At 53.8% G+C, this 16602-nt stretch overlaps 5 protein-coding genes across 5 annotated transcripts; 3 read left to right on the top strand and 2 right to left on the bottom strand.

Annotated features, from left to right (window-relative positions):
• Positions 1–392: 392 nt before the first annotated feature.
• On the top strand, positions 393–923 carry PHACADRAFT_170621 (uncharacterized protein; the record flags this gene model as incomplete). The annotated part of the gene is made up of 2 exons (XM_007392531.1): positions 393–861; positions 909–923. Exons 1-2 carry the CDS (start codon positions 571–573, stop codon positions 921–923), a joined length of 306 nt encoding a protein of 101 aa, XP_007392593.1. The 5' UTR covers positions 393–570.
• Positions 924–1270: 347 nt separating this feature from the next.
• Positions 1271–2200, top strand: PHACADRAFT_206253 (uncharacterized protein; the record flags this gene model as incomplete). The annotated part of the gene is made up of 1 exon (XM_007392530.1): positions 1271–2200. The coding sequence occupies one exon, from the start codon at positions 1271–1273 to the stop codon at positions 2177–2179; it is 909 nt and encodes a 302-aa protein (XP_007392592.1). The 3' UTR covers positions 2180–2200.
• Positions 2201–2419: 219 nt separating this feature from the next.
• PHACADRAFT_206252 (uncharacterized protein) lies at positions 2420–6525 on the bottom strand. Its single transcript, XM_007392529.1, has 11 exons — positions 6316–6525; positions 6023–6265; positions 5825–5964; positions 5324–5774; positions 4972–5236; positions 4875–4889; positions 4467–4818; positions 4179–4412; positions 3607–4128; positions 2896–3553; positions 2420–2840 (listed from the first exon to the last, which is right to left on the bottom strand). Exons 1-11 carry the CDS (start codon positions 6502–6504, stop codon positions 2508–2510), a joined length of 3402 nt encoding a protein of 1133 aa, XP_007392591.1. The 5' UTR covers positions 6505–6525; the 3' UTR covers positions 2420–2507.
• Positions 6526–9783: 3258 nt separating this feature from the next.
• On the bottom strand, positions 9784–11126 carry PHACADRAFT_138464 (uncharacterized protein; the record flags this gene model as incomplete). Its single annotated transcript, XM_007392528.1, has 4 exons — positions 10860–11126; positions 10670–10809; positions 10592–10609; positions 9784–10537 (listed from the first exon to the last, which is right to left on the bottom strand). The coding sequence occupies exons 1-4, from the start codon at positions 11040–11042 to the stop codon at positions 9787–9789; spliced, it is 1092 nt and encodes a 363-aa protein (XP_007392590.1). The 5' UTR covers positions 11043–11126.
• Positions 11127–11380: 254 nt separating this feature from the next.
• Positions 11381–15803, top strand: PHACADRAFT_206250 (uncharacterized protein). The gene is made up of 12 exons (XM_007392527.1): positions 11381–11566; positions 11631–11662; positions 11720–11956; positions 12007–12146; positions 12200–12217; positions 12270–13398; positions 13455–13476; positions 13531–13870; positions 13924–14142; positions 14195–14707; positions 14759–15416; positions 15470–15803. Exons 1-12 carry the CDS (start codon positions 11443–11445, stop codon positions 15740–15742), a joined length of 3705 nt encoding a protein of 1234 aa, XP_007392589.1. The 5' UTR covers positions 11381–11442; the 3' UTR covers positions 15743–15803.
• The last annotated feature ends 799 nt before the right edge of the window (positions 15804–16602 follow it).

The raw sequence follows: 16602 nt of genomic DNA, 5'->3' as shown, positions 1-16602 counted from the left end.
GACACTAAAATCCTGACAAGGTTATTGGTTTGACATAAACTGTATTTCTCCATTTCAGCTGTGTTTACGTTCTGCAAGTCATATAGCAGATGATGTATATAATGTGCAGTGACATTGCTTCTTCGCGCCGAACCAACTATCCGCATAAGTGGCCATAGCGGTCTTGGGGTCCTTGAAGTGCTCGGGGTCATGGATATTCAGCTCGTGTCCTTCTGCATTCCCCCGCGCTTGCCCCCTCCACTTCTACCGTTTTTGAGACCTGCGAAGGGGCAAGTGCGACCACGTTAATTGACACTAGTTGTGTACTTGGTTGTATAACCTCGTCGGCGAGAGGAGACGACCTCAGGTATGCCGACGTCCTCATGATCCGCATCGCCTGACGCTCATTGTAACAGAGCATTAACTTCAGCTTTCCTACAACATGCCACCAAGACATGGCCGGCTGCTATCGCCGCAGGCCAGGCAGGAGAAAGAGGAAGAGCTTCGAACTTTTCTGCGTCGCGCTCAGGAGGTCTCTGAAGAACTGATGAGATCCTTCTGGAGATCTTCATCTTGCACATCTCAAAATGAATGGCAGAGCACGATCCATGGTCACCAATTAACCACAATGTTTCAGACGCAATGCGGACTGCCAATGATGACCATGGCTGGATGACTATTTCCTGGGTCTGCAGGTGTTGGCGGGTAATTGTGCTGAATGCACCGGTGCTGTGGACAAAGATCCGTGTAACAGACCCGATAGATTCAGTCAAGGCATACCTCGAACGCTCCCAGGAAGCACCGCTTTCCATCCTTGGCAGACTTCAATTTCACCGCGAAGACAAGGTCAAGTGCATAGCTAGCCCCCACACATGGTCCCTTGTCTTCGGGCACGCGCATCGCATCGAAACGATGTCTATTGAGTATAGGGATGGCGTGGATAATGACCTCCGTCCTATCATGCATTCTAAACAATTTGCATCCTCCCAGCTCAAGCGACTCAGGCTCCAGGCACCCAGGAACGCATTTTACGGCCAAGGCAAGCAACTTGTTCTTGTGCCTGACGGGGTTCGCTACCACGAGTCATTGATCGAGGAGCTTGAGATCATGAGTGTGCCATTCACTCTCGCCTCAATGCTCTTTACCGCAAGGCTGAAGAAGCTCGATTTTATGAGATTAAGTGGCATGGGTGCCCACGACAGCCGTGGGATGTCCTCCTCGGCGCACTGAGGACACTCCCTTGTCTCGAAGAGCTTTGCCTATTGAGGGTCCTCTGATAATCTCTTCGGAAATGTTTATGAGCCTCAAAGTCCTGAATTCCCCACCTCAGCTACTGACAACGCCCATTGCTCTTCCCAAACTTCGCTTGTTGCAAGTGGCCAGCCGCAACAACGCAGACGCAGGGCAAACGGCACTGCCAGTCAGTAATCTCTCCCTTCCTGTTGGAGTTTCGGTGCACGTCATGCTCCTCGGTCATGATGAACGGGAAATCTCGGAGTCTGAACTCCTCACTTCAGCACTGGTCTCCACATTTTCAGCATCGGTAGCGTTCACTCCTCCGAGGCTGCTGCACACCCTATATCTTCAGCGAGCCAAATTGGAAAGAACAGGAGAGTACAACGTGTTCTTGACTGGCATGAGCAAACAGTTGTTGCTGCCAGCAGCCAAACCCATATCGATCACCCGCTCACCACCAATGTTGTCACTCGGTATCTCCGAAGAGACGCGTGTTGTCGCAATCATTTCCGCCCTGTGTCTGCGCCTCCCGCTTGGCGATCCACAGCATCTCTTCCTCCACTTTGACTTTATTTCCGCACCGCCTTATGGACCCATCTGGCAGTTCTCAACATTGTTCGGACAGGCCGGGAACCTTCGCACTTTGTCCGTTCATGGCCAACTATGCCAGAAGCTTCTCTGCGAGTTGGCCCCACAAAGGGAAGACGTCATCCTCTTTCCGAATCTCAAGGAACTGAAACTATCCGAGTTCGTGTCTTACGATCGATATCACTGCGTAGCGGAGATCGCGAAGTGTCTCAAGGAGAGGCAGCAGATCAGGCCGGAGAGCCGCTTGCAGAGACTCGTACTCAACGACTCTGTAGTCACCGACAGTATTGCAAAACCCTGGCTTAGGAGCGTCGTGGAGGAGCTGATCTGTGTTTGTAAATCGATCGATGAAGATGACCTGATTCTTGATAGTTGAGGCCGAGAGTGTTGGAACAAATGGCTCTGCCGCATCCGTAAAAACACTAAACCAAACTTATTCTTCTGTTTGTACATATCTTCCTTATATTTCGACTTGAATTTGTCTGAGCCTCCGGACGATAAGCAAAGCACGCACACCCTCACATATGCAGCGTCCGCATTGCACCGCTCCATTTGTAGGATCACACGGCGAATGCAGGAGCGACATGACAGGTCTACCAGCCACGTCCGCGCCATGAACGACCTACAAGACTTTATTCGCTTCTGTTTCGAGGCAGTCTTAATTAAATACAAGCAGAGCACTACTGCGCCACATCAACTAGTACCTATGTCGAATCAACGATATCATTTGCAGCCGTCTTCCTCCGTTTCGCCGGACGCTGATCAGCCTCAGCTGCCGATCTGGTAACAGCATTTGAGACCTGAGCCTCTGCGTGATGCGGCTGAGGTCGAGGATTCCCAGTAGCCGAGTTGATGGCTGCCTGACCGGCGGGATGAGCGGGCGCACTCTTCAGGGCAGCGAAGATGTGGCTGTACTGCTCGCCAAGCAACTTGCGCAGCTCCGCGTCGTCTGAGCCCATGTTCCTCAAGATTCCCAGCCCATGCGTCTGCTCGTTCCGCCAGCACACGAAACGGTGCAGCTCATCCTTTTTGCATATCTGTCCCACGGCGCTCATCAGTAGCAAGACAGGAGGGGAAAACATGTCGACTCACTTCAAGACCCTCCAGCTGACCGCGAACGAGACTCCAGGTCACTAGCGCAGGCGCGAACGCAGCGAGTCTGCCCTCGACATGCTTTCGCGCGGCGCCGCCGATGCCCTCGAGCCGTATCGCACGTTCTGTGCTTTGTGTCAGCGCCGTGCGCACCTGCGCGCACGGGTTGCAGGCGCACATCCAGTAGGTGAGGCCCGTAAGTTGAATAGAAGTGACCAGGGGGTTCGCGGGGGCGAGAGGCGCCAGCACGCGGTCGGTCCATACAGCGAGCGTGCGGGCGAAGACTGGCGCCAACGCATCGAGCATGTCGTGAGCCACTCCCCAAGCGCGCAGCGACGGCAGCAAAGGGAGGAGCACGCCCGAAACGACGACGTTGTGTCCGACGCATACGTTGCTTGTGAGACGCTGGACGAGCGCGGCGCACAGTGCGGACGCGTCCATCGCGAGGCACCAATCAAGCGCGCGAATGATATCGGTGTGGTGTTCCAGAGGGAAGGACGCGATATATGCTGCACTAAAATGCGCTATGACGGCGTCGAGCGTCTCGCTCTGGTGTCCTTCGGGGAGTGTAAATTGGACACGCTGTGCCTGCAGCTCCTCAGCGACAGCTCTGGAGCCTTCTGAAGGAAATGCTATGTTCTTAAGTTGAGGAACAACACTGCGAGACGTCAATATATGCCGCGAGCGTCAAGAGCTTGACATTGAACTCACATTTCCACGAACCGCGTAAGATCCCCATTTACCACGGTCATCCGGATAAGAGTCGCTACGTGTGCTCTAGTGAATCCCGCGGGGGATGCCGAGAGCCAGTCCAGATACAGCTTGACAGCCATGTGTTGGAGTGTCTCGAGGCTCGCGCGTGGAGAATCTTCCGGCTTTTTTTGTTGTAACTCGACGCACCATATCAGCAACGGCCGCATGACGGTCCGAGAATACTCTTGTGCGTCACTCGCGGGAGGTTTGGAGAGTTTAATAACGCGGTCCAGGACAATGGAAGCGAGATCGACGCAGTCTAAGTCGATACACATCTGGATGCACTCCTTGGATGCCGCGATTTGGTCATTCGGGCCTCCTGAGTGGTACAATACTGCTTGCGAGACAGCTGCCTGAACGAGTTTCTTTACGACCGCGCGCTTGTCTGCCTCGGGCATGAACAGCTGGCTCTCAAAGATCTGCCGTGCGAAGTCCTCCAGGAAATCCTTGTCGCCAAGCGCAAGCAACTGTGGGAGCATGCTGCAGGATAGTCAGTGAATAACATTTCGAACGTCTAGTCGTGCACTTACACTTCACTTAGGAACGTGAGTCCGTAATACTGGTGCACAGTGGCAAGCAGTATCCAGCACTCGGCTTTCTCGGGTTTCCTCAAGCTTTCCAGCGAGCGCCGAATGCGTTTTGCCTTCCATAGCTCTATGTCTTGAAGTAGATCGATGTGCTGCAAAATGATCCGCGGAGGGAAGCGATGCAGGAACTCGATTCGAGGAGCGTTGCGCTTTTCGTAGTGCAGCATCATTTCGAAGCTATGCATCACCGTCAGCAAATACTGTCGCGTTAGAGGGTCGCCATGAGCATACCTCGGACATACGGCCTGCCACCCGAAGCGTTCCAGAGCCGCAAACTTCTTGTCATCTGCGAGCGTCGCGAGCCCGGCATGAGGGCAGCACCGCTCCACGGCGCGCACCCAAAGCGCCATGTCACCCCAGAGACACGCGACGTCGGCTACGGCCTGCGCGACGCGTGCTGCCTGGCGTGGGAGTTGAGGAGAGAAAAGAACGTCGAGAGCGAGGCTGCGCTCGTCGTCGCTTGGTGTACGGGTCTGAATGGCTTCGAGATCCGTGCATGCGCGGAGCAGCCCGTTCTCGCCGCTGTAGAGCAATGAGAAGGTGCTCCAACGTGGCCAGATAACGAGCACGGAACGACGGTAATCTGCAGGTAGAAGAGATCAGAGGCGGAGGAGGTCAATCTATGTGCAAGCGACGCACGTCGTGTGAGGGTACCTACGAGGCGAATACATGTATCGCAGTCAGGTTGAATAAAAACAAAAAGGGCGTCTAGACACGTTGCCTTCGAACCCTTCACATTCCTCCTCATCGTAGCCTTCAACTTCCTCCACGTCTTCCGTAAGGTCCTTCGGGAACGTCTCAGCGTCATCATGATAAAGTGCTTCCGCGATGAGTGTCCCCTTAAGGTCGACAAATCGTTCGAGCGTCACTTCGCGCTTATGAATCTCGGTCCAATCATGGTCGACGCTGACTGGGCTCTTGTTTCGCCTGCGCGAATCGGGGTAGCGCCATGGCTTGTAGTAGCGTTCATCCGAGTCGTACTCGTATTCATCGTCGTCCCTCTACTGCTGCTGTTCCTCATTGCAGGGACCTATTAGGCGGCACGGCGCGCGTGCAAGGCCGAGCCCAATGCCATGTTCACGCGCTACGTCATTGAGGAGCGCGACGCAGCGTGCATCCGTGTCGGTGAGCCCATCCTCATGCATGTTCACATCCGTATAGCTGTTTTCGAGAAGATATACAAGCTTTTCGGGTGTATACGCACCCTCGTCTGCATTCCACAGCCGGCAGAGCTTGTGCAGCTCACTCACAGCCCATGTGCTCGCCGAGAGCGAGGGGCACGGGGTCTGCTTCGTATGCACGAGGTTATACGAGAGCGCGAGGCGGAAGCCTGAAATGATGGGCGTGGGGGAGAGCCTGACACCAGTGTACCACGCCAGAACGCTTGTGTTGAAGCGGCTTGTCGTGTCGCAGTCGTATACTGTCGAGATGCGGTCATGCGAGAGCTGTGTAGCGCCGCCTGCGAATGGAGAGGGGAGGACGACGACGACGGTTGCGAAAGTGTTGTGGGATTTCTCAGGTTCGACGTGCGGAAGAATTCTGTGCGGCTCTCAGCAAGATCATACGAGTAATAATCTGGACATATTTACTGTGAGCCCGTCTCACACAGAAGCAGCTTGTAGAGTTCGCATCGCGGTTCGCTTGCATTGACATCCACACCGAGTGCCTTGCAGACCTCTTTGACAACCTTTTCCATAAAGGAAGTCCAACTGGGATTTTGAAAGACCACCTGCCAGGAGTATTGTGGTCAACGATGACTCGGAATACATGCCGTCGATACTACTCACCATGGTCGCGTCGAGCTCCCATGTATGCGGTACATCGTGATTCGCATCTATTCTCTCCCCAATTCCGAACGACGCGGGTTTGCAGCGTGATTTCAACACTTCAGCTTCCCGAGAGTTCAAGGGCAGGCCCAGCAGGCCCAAGTCTGCCACTTGTAGACCGGGGTTTGGGGCATCAGAGTAGGTGTCGTGAAATGTGATTGATCCTTGATGTTTATAGTTGTTTAATGCTTCCCCGAACTTTTGCTTAATCTTGGGTCAGTGGACATGCAATATTCTCGGTTGGCACGACTTACGCGGATATTTTCGACGTCACCATGCCCATTGCCCTCCTTGTCCTCCTCACTACCATCTAGCATATCCACTTCTTCATATTTACCTCTACGTTGGTGCATTCCATCCTTATCGTTTTCTTCTTTCTGTGCCGCCGGAGCTACGCCCTCAGTGCCGCTTCGTGGCATATGACGATGCTCCTCAGCTTTCATAAAAAGCTCGCCTTGCGAATGCGTTTGCTTTTATTGTCATTGAGTAATTCTCGTACGTAGCAAGAAGTAGCGGATAGATTGCAGACCAGAGAGTACGGTAGAGGATGGCTCATGCTTCCGCGCTCCTTGAGTTCTGCGGAAAGTAATGCGGGAATCAGCCAGATATTCTGACCAGAACGCCGCTTTTCACTTACTTATAATGCTTTTCTGCTGGTATGTATGTGAATGTAGATGTCGTGAGATAATCTACCAAGTGTAGAGCATAAAGTAGGTGACAGACACGACTTAAAGCTGAAACGCGTGTGTGGTCAGTCACAGTATGAAGAGGTCACGGGACCGCGTCGCGGTGTGACTGGGTGACAAAACGAAATCTTGAGAAAGCTGTTTTCTTTGGTATATTCCGTCCAACTGCCGAGTACCTACCCTGCAGCATACCATTCGCCATACACAAGCTCTCTATACTGTGTATCGCATGATAGACACGCATACGCTAAGTGCTCGAGGACGAAGGATAGTATTATTAGAAGTAGTACTACTCTGCATGCTTCAAAGTGCCCGTCCGCCTCTGGACTGAAAACCTGGTCGGTGCCACGATAAGTACAGCTCCGATTTGACGTAGCCCACCATACTATACGCGTCGCATCAGCGCGTCGTGGACTTGCAGACCTGTACACCCTTCCCCCAAAGCAGGCTGCACATATACGACATTTCTAGTTCTACGGAATATTATGCAACGAGGCTGTATTCAAAGCAAAATCGCTTCTTATCTCATCAACGCGTATGCGTACTGCATAGCTACGTGAGATCAATGGTACCGTTCGGATCATACACCATCTTTCGCTTCTTCAAAGCGGACTGGCCAGCGTTCATACCACTCTCCGCCCGCGAGCTGCCGGCGACAGGCAGTGAGCCATCAAGCTTGGCCGCTGACAGCCGGCGGGCGAGCGGTTTTGCCTGCGCCGGTGCAGGCGCGGAGGGTGCCATCGGCGGAGGCGCTGCAGGCTTGCCTCCCACTAGCTCCACAATCCGAGCATACTGCGCGCCCAGAAGCCGCTGTAGTTCAGCATCGTCGCTGCTGATGTCACGGAGCATCTGCTGTCCAGTGGCCTGCTCGGCTTTCCACGCTGTATATCTGTGTAGCGCATCCGTCTTGCGAATCTACTCATGGCTGTGAATACATCCAGGTATCAAGGCCAAACTGAGAGTGGCGACTCACACGCAGACCCTGCGGTGTCGTCCGGATCGCCTGCCACGTCGCAATCCGCGATGCGTGCAACGTGAGCTCCTTTTCGAGGTGCTTTCTGCCTACGGCTCCAATACGACTGTAGTTTATCTCTTGTCCGACTTGCTGTGAAAGAAAGGTCTTTGCCGCCACACAGTACCTGCATGAACACGTCCACCCGCGGAGGCCGTCCAGACCAGTCTGTAGTGGGATGTCAGCCGCTGGCGGCGTGCTGAGCACCTTGTCTGCCCATGCCGACGCAATTTGCTGGAACGTCCCCGCGAGAAAGTCGAGCTGCCCTCTTTGCGCGCCCCACGCGCGCAATTGTGGGACGAGCGGAACGAGCACCTGTTTAATGTGCGACGGTGACAGTTGCTGTGGGTCCAGTAACCGATCCAGAACCTTTTGCGCAAGTTTGCGGTGAATGAAACTGGCCCACGTCAGCGAATCAATAATTTGCCGAGCATCGCGCAGATAGAGCGTTTTGATATGGCGGCGGGCGAGGGAATATATAACTTGCTCGAGTGTACGGCCTTTGTAGCCCTCCGGAAACTGGAGCCGGTTGTGCAGCCGTGTGCGGATGATGTCAACGAACTGGCGAATGCGATGACCGGGCAGCTGCGCGGTCTCTAGCGTAGGTACCACGCTGGTAAGTATGATCAACAGGTCAGTTGCAGTCTATCGCAAGGAGAACTCACTTACATCGACATGAATACATCCGGATTCCCGTCGTCCAAGACGGCTGCGTCCAGAACCTTCCCGACCTCTTCCTCCGAGGTACTATATTGTGAAGTTCCAATCCACTCCAAATATAACATCACAGCTCTCTTCTGTAGTTCCTCGAATCCTTCGGGTCTCACTTTATCAGGGCTTGGCTTCTCCATCTGCGCTAAAAACATGACGACAGGCACCATCACTTCCCGTGCGAATCTATGCGCATCGTCTCCTTTGTGCTGGGAACTTGTCTCCACAATGCGTGTGAAGACTTTCCCGACCAAGTCGCCACACCCGACGTCGGCGCACGCTGCAACGTACTGCTTCGCGCGTTCGCAATAGTCGGCTGGTGGAGAGCTCGTACGAGGCGGCCAGGTAGTCATGGTGGGACCCGGCTTCGCGGGAGGACGGAAGAATTCTGTCTTAGAGATTGCGGACGTCAGTAAGTCGCGAGTGGCATCGCTCTTTGACGGCTCTTCAAAACCTGCTTCGGTGTGCACTGCCCGGGCGAAGTCGACGAAGAACGGGCCGTCTGCGACAGCGAGCAGCTGGGGCAACATCCTGTGTAACAGTCAGCGTGCAGCCGTGGACAAGACTATACTGCACTTACTGCTCCTTCAAGAAAGCTATTCCACCATTTTTCCTGGCGGCGTCCACGAGCGTGCCGCATTCAGACTGGCTGGGCTTCCTCAGCGACGCAAGCACTGCCTTCGTCTGCGCCGCGAGCCAGGGCTGAACCTCCTTCGTGACCTTCTTCCGCGTCGCAGGACTGCGCGTGCGCGCCCAGTTTTCCACGGCAGCAAGGAAATCGAGCCGCGCAGCGTTGCGTTTATCGGCGCTAAGCATGCATTCGAACCTCGTCCAGCGGGTCAGTTCGGACAAACGCGGGAAGATACCGCAGAGAAGACATACGCCGCTTTGACTTTTTTAAACGTGAGAACCTTGGCCGCCTCGAACTTCGTCTCGTCGGGAACGACGTTCAGCCCGAGTTTCTTGACATATACCCCGACAACCTTCTCCCACAACGCCGCATCCTTCTATGTGCAGGCGGTTTTACAGCATGCCTTCGCCCCGCGCGTGACGTCGCCATCTCTATGCGTGAGAACGGCGTCGAAGAGTGCGCACTCCTCAGCGGACGGCTTCTTAGACGTCGTGCCCTCGATGGCAGCGCATGCGCGCTCGAAGCCTGCTTTTCCGCCGTACAACACGGACACGTAGTTGCGCTGCGGCCATATGACGAGCACGGGGCGGCGATACCCTAAAGTGGCACGCTGAGCATTTGGACTACACAGCAGGTAGTATGCTTACATCGTGCGAGTGATCCAGCTTCCTAGCGGCGTGTCAGCCTAGGTCATATACATCCCGATCAGAGGGGCCCTTACATTTTCTGTATATGCCTCATACTCCTCCTTGTCGCACGACCCGTCGTCAATTGCATCAACAAGCTCGACAGGAACACCCTCCTCCTCCTCGTCAAACTCGAGCACGGGAGCAATGAGCGTGCCCTGCATGTCCACGAGGTGCTCCACGCACACCTCCTGGTCTTGGATCTCCTCAAAGCCAACGCGCCCGTACCGGCCACGCCCGAACTCGTCGTCCGCTGAGCCCGCGAAGCGGCAGCGCACGTTCGCGAGCCCGAGCGCAAAGCTGTGCTGCGCCGCAAGAGCGCTGAGCACCGCGGCTTTCTGCGCGTCGGCGCCCTTGAGCGCGCCCGCGTGGAAGTTAGCGTGCGAGTATTTGTGGTCGAGCAGGCAGACGAGTTTCTGGGGCGCGTCTTCTCCCTCGTCTTTCTGCCACGCTTCAAGCACCTTCGAGAGTCTGCTTGTAATCCCGACGTTTGGGGCGACGGCGGGGCGCAGGGCCTGGGTGGTGTGGATGAGGTTGTAGGAGAGCGCGAGTCGATAACCTGAGGTAATGGGCTTGATCTCGTGCGTGACATCCGTAAACCAGGCCAGCACCGTCACTTGGTCCAAGCTGAGCGCGCTGCAATCGTAGTCGATGGAGAGACCGCTGTGCGAGAGGTGCGCGGTGCCACCCGTATACTCGGAGGGGAGGATGACGATCATTGTAGCAAACATGCCGTCTGCTTTTTCGGTGCTTCGCGCCCTATGAACACGCGCTTCACGTAACTACAATGGAGTGGTGACTTACTCGACGTGGGGAAGGAAGCTGTACGAGACAGGTGCGGCACGTCAGGCTCGGATAGTTGACCATGTCGATGACACTTACTGCGACCCAGTCTCGTATAGCAACAGCTTATGAAGCTCACAGCGAGGTTGACTTGTTTTGTAGTTGACGTTGAGGGTCTGACAGACGTCCTCTACTGCTCTTTGGATAAATGCTTCCCACCTTGGGCTGGCGAAGTTCACCTGTAAGCAAAGTGAGCACTCGGTTTAACGCGTCAAAATCTGAGATATACCTTCTTGGAATCCGTCTCCCAGGTATCTCGTACGGTTTTGTCTACGACTGTGCGCTCGCCCATCCCGAATGGAGCCTGCACCGCTCGCGACTTGATCGCTTCTGCGTCTCGAGTGCTGAGGGGCAGGCCAATCGTGCCGAGACCGTCCAGTTTGAGCACTGGGTTGGGCGCGTCAGGGTACATCTGACGGAAAGAGAACGCAAAGTTCCGGTCCAAGTGCTGCTGGTCAGGATATTCTCCAGGTCTTTCTGTCGCAATAATAAGCCCAGAAGCTACAGTGAAAATAACAGCGGCTCACTCTTATATTTCCCGTTTCTTTGTTGTCTTCACGGGAATGGGAGTGGCGACGGCCACGTCGTGGGTGTTCGTCGTCCTCAGAATACGCGTCGCTTTCGTCGTAGTCGCTCATCGTGGTGGTTGTTGAGAGGTTGCGAAGCAAAGCCCGGTATGCGTGGTAGTCCACAAGGGCTAAAAATGTTGATTAAATGTGAAATCGAGGGAGTACTGTGTCTCAAAATCTCACGTCCAAACTGAACAGAAAGAAAGAAAAAACGAAGGGCCGGTGGCAGGTGCCAGGCTGCCGATGATGCGCCTGACGCGCCTGGCGCTTCTGATTTCCAACTCAACCGCCATGGAGCCCGACAGCTCAGAGCCATCGTTTTCAGAGTCTGGAAGCGACGCTACAGCTGACGACATTGATATCAAAGGTAAATAACGTCTTGCCACATATTCAATGAGCCTACTCACTAGATTTCCCTACCGCCTGCGAAGATGCCTCCTGGGACGACCCTGAGCTGGTTCGAGTGCGTGGCGCGTCCCTACGTTTTGCGAACCCGTATTTACTGATCTGCCGTATCCAGGATAACATAGAACGAATATTAGGCTCCAAAAATACCTTCAACTCGTTATTCTACTTCAGCAAGGGCTACCCCAACGCTCCTAACCCGGTACTTACCATTCCCGGCTTCGATATCGTCGGGCTCCCTTTGAGCAGCAAGGTTGCCGAGGACATCAAGGAACATTGCATACAGAACGAGGCTGAATCACACGACGCGAACATTAATGGCTTGAATGTGTGGGAGCTTCCACCGGCGTCAGTAAGTGTGCTATTCATCGTTCTGTCAGTTACATCTAAACAGCCGTTCAGTTCACATATCTTAGCGAAACATGGAATGAATTTTTGGAGACGGTCTACAAAGACGTTTATGAGGCCTTGGGCATTGACGTGGAAAGAGACGAGCCGAGCTACGAATTGGACACACTGTTTCTCCTGGGAAAGGGCGCTCGGTATGTTTCTCCACGCTCCTTCTAGAAGTAGATAATGATCGTTTTCTTTATAGAATTCCCCTGCAGTCAATGTAAGAACCATACTACTCGCTTCAGATTGTGTCTGACGCGAGTGATACCTAGGAAAGCGAACGACGATCGAATATTTGCGAAGCTCATGATCACGCTCCCCTCCCGATTTTCTGGAGGCAACATCCACTTTGAGCATGAAGGCGAGGCTGGTGTTCACGAGAGCGATACGCACAGCCTCTTCACTACCTCTGTGGCAGCATGGTACACTCCCGTGAAGCACAACATTGACCGTGTCACTGAGGGACACTGCCTGGTGCTCCTGTACAATCTTGTCTGTTCCTCAGATTCTACGCCTCCTCGGCCACCTCCCTACAACGCTGCTCTTGCATGTCTGGAGCGTATCCTGCAAGCCTGGGGAGACGACGAACGGAACGGTGAACGGCAACAACAGAAAGATAAACAAGACGGTGAGCTGGATGAAGAGCAGGACGGAGAGCAGGACGGAGAGCAGGACGGAGAGCAGGACGGAGAGCAGGACGGAGAGCAGGACGAAGAGCAGGACGAAGAGCAGGATGGAGAGCAGGACGAAGAGGACGGAGAGCAGGACGGAGAGGACGGAGAGCAGGACGGAGAGGACGGAGAGCAGGACGACAACCGGAACAAGAAACGGAATGCCGCAAGAAAGCGCTTACCGGAGCAGGTCATGTATCTACTTGATCATGTTCGAAGCGACGCGGAACATGACAGCAACGCCGGGAATGATGACGGTGAATTAGAGGCCAGTAACTCGGGCGGAGAACTTGCTACAGCCTCCCACGAAACCGGTGTGTTTGAACCGATCGTCCCTGGAGATGCACCCAAAACCAGAGACAAAACCTCCGACTTAATCTCGCTTCATGGCCCGGACGCGAGGAAGTTCCGGCTCCTATGCGCTGCGGCCGAGCGTCACAACTTCAGCCTTGGCTTCGCCGACGCACATCTTACTTGGGCCTGTGCCGCCAACTACCTACGCTTACCAGGCAAGAAAGGTGTTCATATCGTCGAGTGGGACTACCATAAGCACGAGACGTGGCCGAGTTTGGGGCCCCTGCGCGATGTCAACGGCAAAGTCATTGTAAAGGATTTGCCGTATAATGAGTACGGGAGCGAGCAAATACCGAGCGACCTCATGAATAAGATTTCCAAAGGGCAATGGGTCGATGAAGACATTCGCTCTTCAGTTGAGGTTGACACAGGCAAGGTACGTGAGGTCCCATGTCCCTTATCGCGATGGGGTTCTCACGTACTTGCCATCAGGATTGGGGATATGTGGTACGAGGTGAGTAGAATGCGTGATTCTCGGGTCTACTTCACTCAGCATCATCTGGTGCAGACTTCAGCCGACTGCTTCTCGTTCTCTGGCCGCGTGGCTCGTCCCGATCGATGATATACACCGGCAAAGAGGGGTTCGCTCGGGCGTGCAGCGATTTCGAGCATATTCTGCGCGGGCCAGTTGATAATGTACCACTCGCGGAATATATACTCAGGAATCGCGGACACGACCGGTCGCGTGCTACTGAACTTACTGCGGAGGCGGCATGTACGTGGGGAAACCTTACGCTATGGGACCAAGCGGTCGCGACTTGCAACGGCGAGGAATGTCTTGGTTTGATACCAGACCAACTCAAACTTCGAGCGATGGAGAAGCTTGGCTTTGGTGCGGTCCGTCCCGGGTATGTCACTTCGTCAGATGGCCACTTTCCTAGCACTGACAGACATTTTTCAGTTTTGAGCGTATGCTCAAAGATGATAGTAGCACCAGCCGGAGATTGGGGCTTATTTCTCTCGTGCGTATGTCGGCGAACCAATCGGGCGACGTGGAACGGTGGACAGCGGAGCAGGTTTGCAAAGTGATGGCGTCGTTGCAAAACCTTGCGCGCGAAGATATCCAGTCTCTTCTCGACACTGCGTTCGAACGCGGCGGTATCGTGTTTGTAAAAGAGAGGTGAGATGAGATGCGTTCTGGACCTCAGGAAGCTAATGCATGTCTACGCTAGTACTTTGCAAAACCTTTACGACACAGCCGATGGCGATTTCCTGCTCAACTTCGCACTCGCGCTCTTCCGGGACGGACGCTTTCTAGACTGTGACGAAAAGGGCTTCGTTTTACATGATTTACTTTTTACCGCCATCTCCAAGACATCTTTCGTCAATGAAAAGGATGTAGGAACCACCAGACGCTTCGTCGCCGGGCTTTTCGACACCAAATGCGCCGTTCTAGTGTCTTCAATACTCCGTGTGGTAGAAAACCATCTTCCGCGCATTAAGGACGACGCAGGAGAGTATGCGGTGACGGTCATGTTGCCACTGCTTGTACATTGTTTGGAACAGGTCAGAGAGTGTGGCACGGCGGTTAGCGGTTTAAAGGACTTCATGGATATTACTGTTCGATTGTACATCGACAGGTTGAAGCATCGAGCCAGCGGTCTTCATCAACAGAAGGAAGAACATGTGAAGAGTTTCTTGGATGCCATTGTTATTTCCGCGGAGCCTGGTGCAGAGTTTTCAAGGTAAGTAAACGGGCAGACGATTTGTTCAGAATCTGAATACTGTCTATTCAGCATCTTCTCCACGCTGGAGTCGATCACCCTCAATACACTGGACCTACGAGCATTTGTAGATGAGCTTCACGGCAGACAAGAAGACCTTATAGCTAGGACGGTTGTGGGCAAGGAGGTTCTGACGGGCTTCATTTTGTCTTTCGCCAAGCGATACGCGTCGCTCATCGTCCTCAACACCATACCCGTGATAATGGACACACTGAATTGGTGTAGCTCACTCGAATTGCCCGAAGTCGTCTCCATGATTCTCCTTCGCCTCCGTGATACTTCCAATTGCACGGTAGCGGAGATTTCGACTGTCCTCGTCCCTCTCCTTCCGGAACTCAAAGCCTGGGCGGTGCGCCACGACCATCTCACCAGTATAAAGCCAACTATACAAGCTATCGTCTCCGCTTGGCATGAGAAAGTACTCGGCCCTCAGCCTGTACTAGACTCTGCGATCACGGGAGCGCTCCGCCTCCTCTCCAAATGGACCTGTGATTGCGCGCCTTGCACACGCGCACGCAAATTTCTACGCGGATACGGCAACACGGAGCTCATGCTCGATTATATCGGCGCACCCGTGCGTAAACATGTTGAGCAGGAGGTGGCAGCACATGCGAGCGCGCTAGCGATGTGCCAAACCCTTTGGGAGCCAGGGATGCGGCAGAGCTGCAAGGTATGTGAAAATGGCCCATAGTGGGTCTGAAATAACGCTGATACGTTCAATAGATCTTCAAGAAAGAGCCGCTCGCAAAGCCTGTCGTGTGGCGATCTGAGAGGTCCAGGGGTAAGGAGGTCTTGTCCAACCTTGGAGAGAATGAGGCGGCGCAGAAGGACATGCTAGCGGATGTATATGACAGGGTCGTCCCGTCTATGTTGGAACAGCTATCGCCATCATGGGAAGATGCTAGTGATGTAGACACGCTTGCTAAGCGAGCCCATGCTGGGTTGAAGGCCGGAGGCGAGGGCTCTGGTCCTCCAACAAAAAGGCGAAAGCTATAAGCATTTTGAGCTGCTACCTTATCTGCTATACTTTTTATTCTGGATTAATCTAACATCTTGTGTGATCTCAATGTATCTGTGATCAGATTTGTGTGTCGCTACTCCTTTACCTATCTGCGGATTTTCGGAGAGAAAAATTATGGTGCTTCAGGATCGCGTTATGTCACAAATGAAACACGTGACGTAACGCATGTTAGCGTGACGCGAGGTCCTCCACTTCCATGTCTCGATACAGGTCTACTGTTATAGAGTCTCAAAAGAAAACACAGATCGAGCCGCGAAGTATAAGGGTAAGTCTGGGACCTTGGCGCGATGCAAACGTGGTTCGGCTGTTGACACGTAGCGAATTTGCAGGACCAGTTCGAGCACCTGTTATGTGACAAGAAAGACGCGTTCGACTACAACAGATTTAGTCGCACTTCCTTCTCGTTTCGCAAAGAATACCCAGGTGCTCCCAATCCGGTGCTCAGGCACCCCGCTTTGGGCACCATAGGTTTGCCGCTGAACGACCGAGAAGTGGAGGCGCTTAAGTCGCGAAGTACTCGGTCATCCGACAAGCATGAACGACATGCATACGAGCTGGACCTCAAACAAGTGAATCACTTAATTTGATACGTATCTTCCTCTCACACAGTTCGATGCATGTTAGATGTCGTTAGCCAGCCCAATGTGGAAGGGATTCCTGGCGGAGGTCCTAAAGGACGTCTCATCGGGGCTCTGTTTCCGGCTTCCGTATAATGCAAGCGCCCCCAAAATCAAATTACACAAGATTCTTCTCCATCCCAAAGCTCGCGGTGAGTCTTTCGCTGTTCTATACGCAGTGAAGCTGACATTTTTCACCAGGACAGCAGCTCACAATG

This window comes from Phanerochaete carnosa, assembly GCF_000300595.1.
Source record: "Phanerochaete carnosa HHB-10118-sp unplaced genomic scaffold PHACAscaffold_2, whole genome shotgun sequence".
Lineage (NCBI taxonomy): Eukaryota > Fungi > Basidiomycota > Agaricomycetes > Polyporales > Phanerochaetaceae > Phanerochaete > Phanerochaete carnosa.
This window is presented reverse-complemented; position numbering and strand designations above follow the sequence as displayed.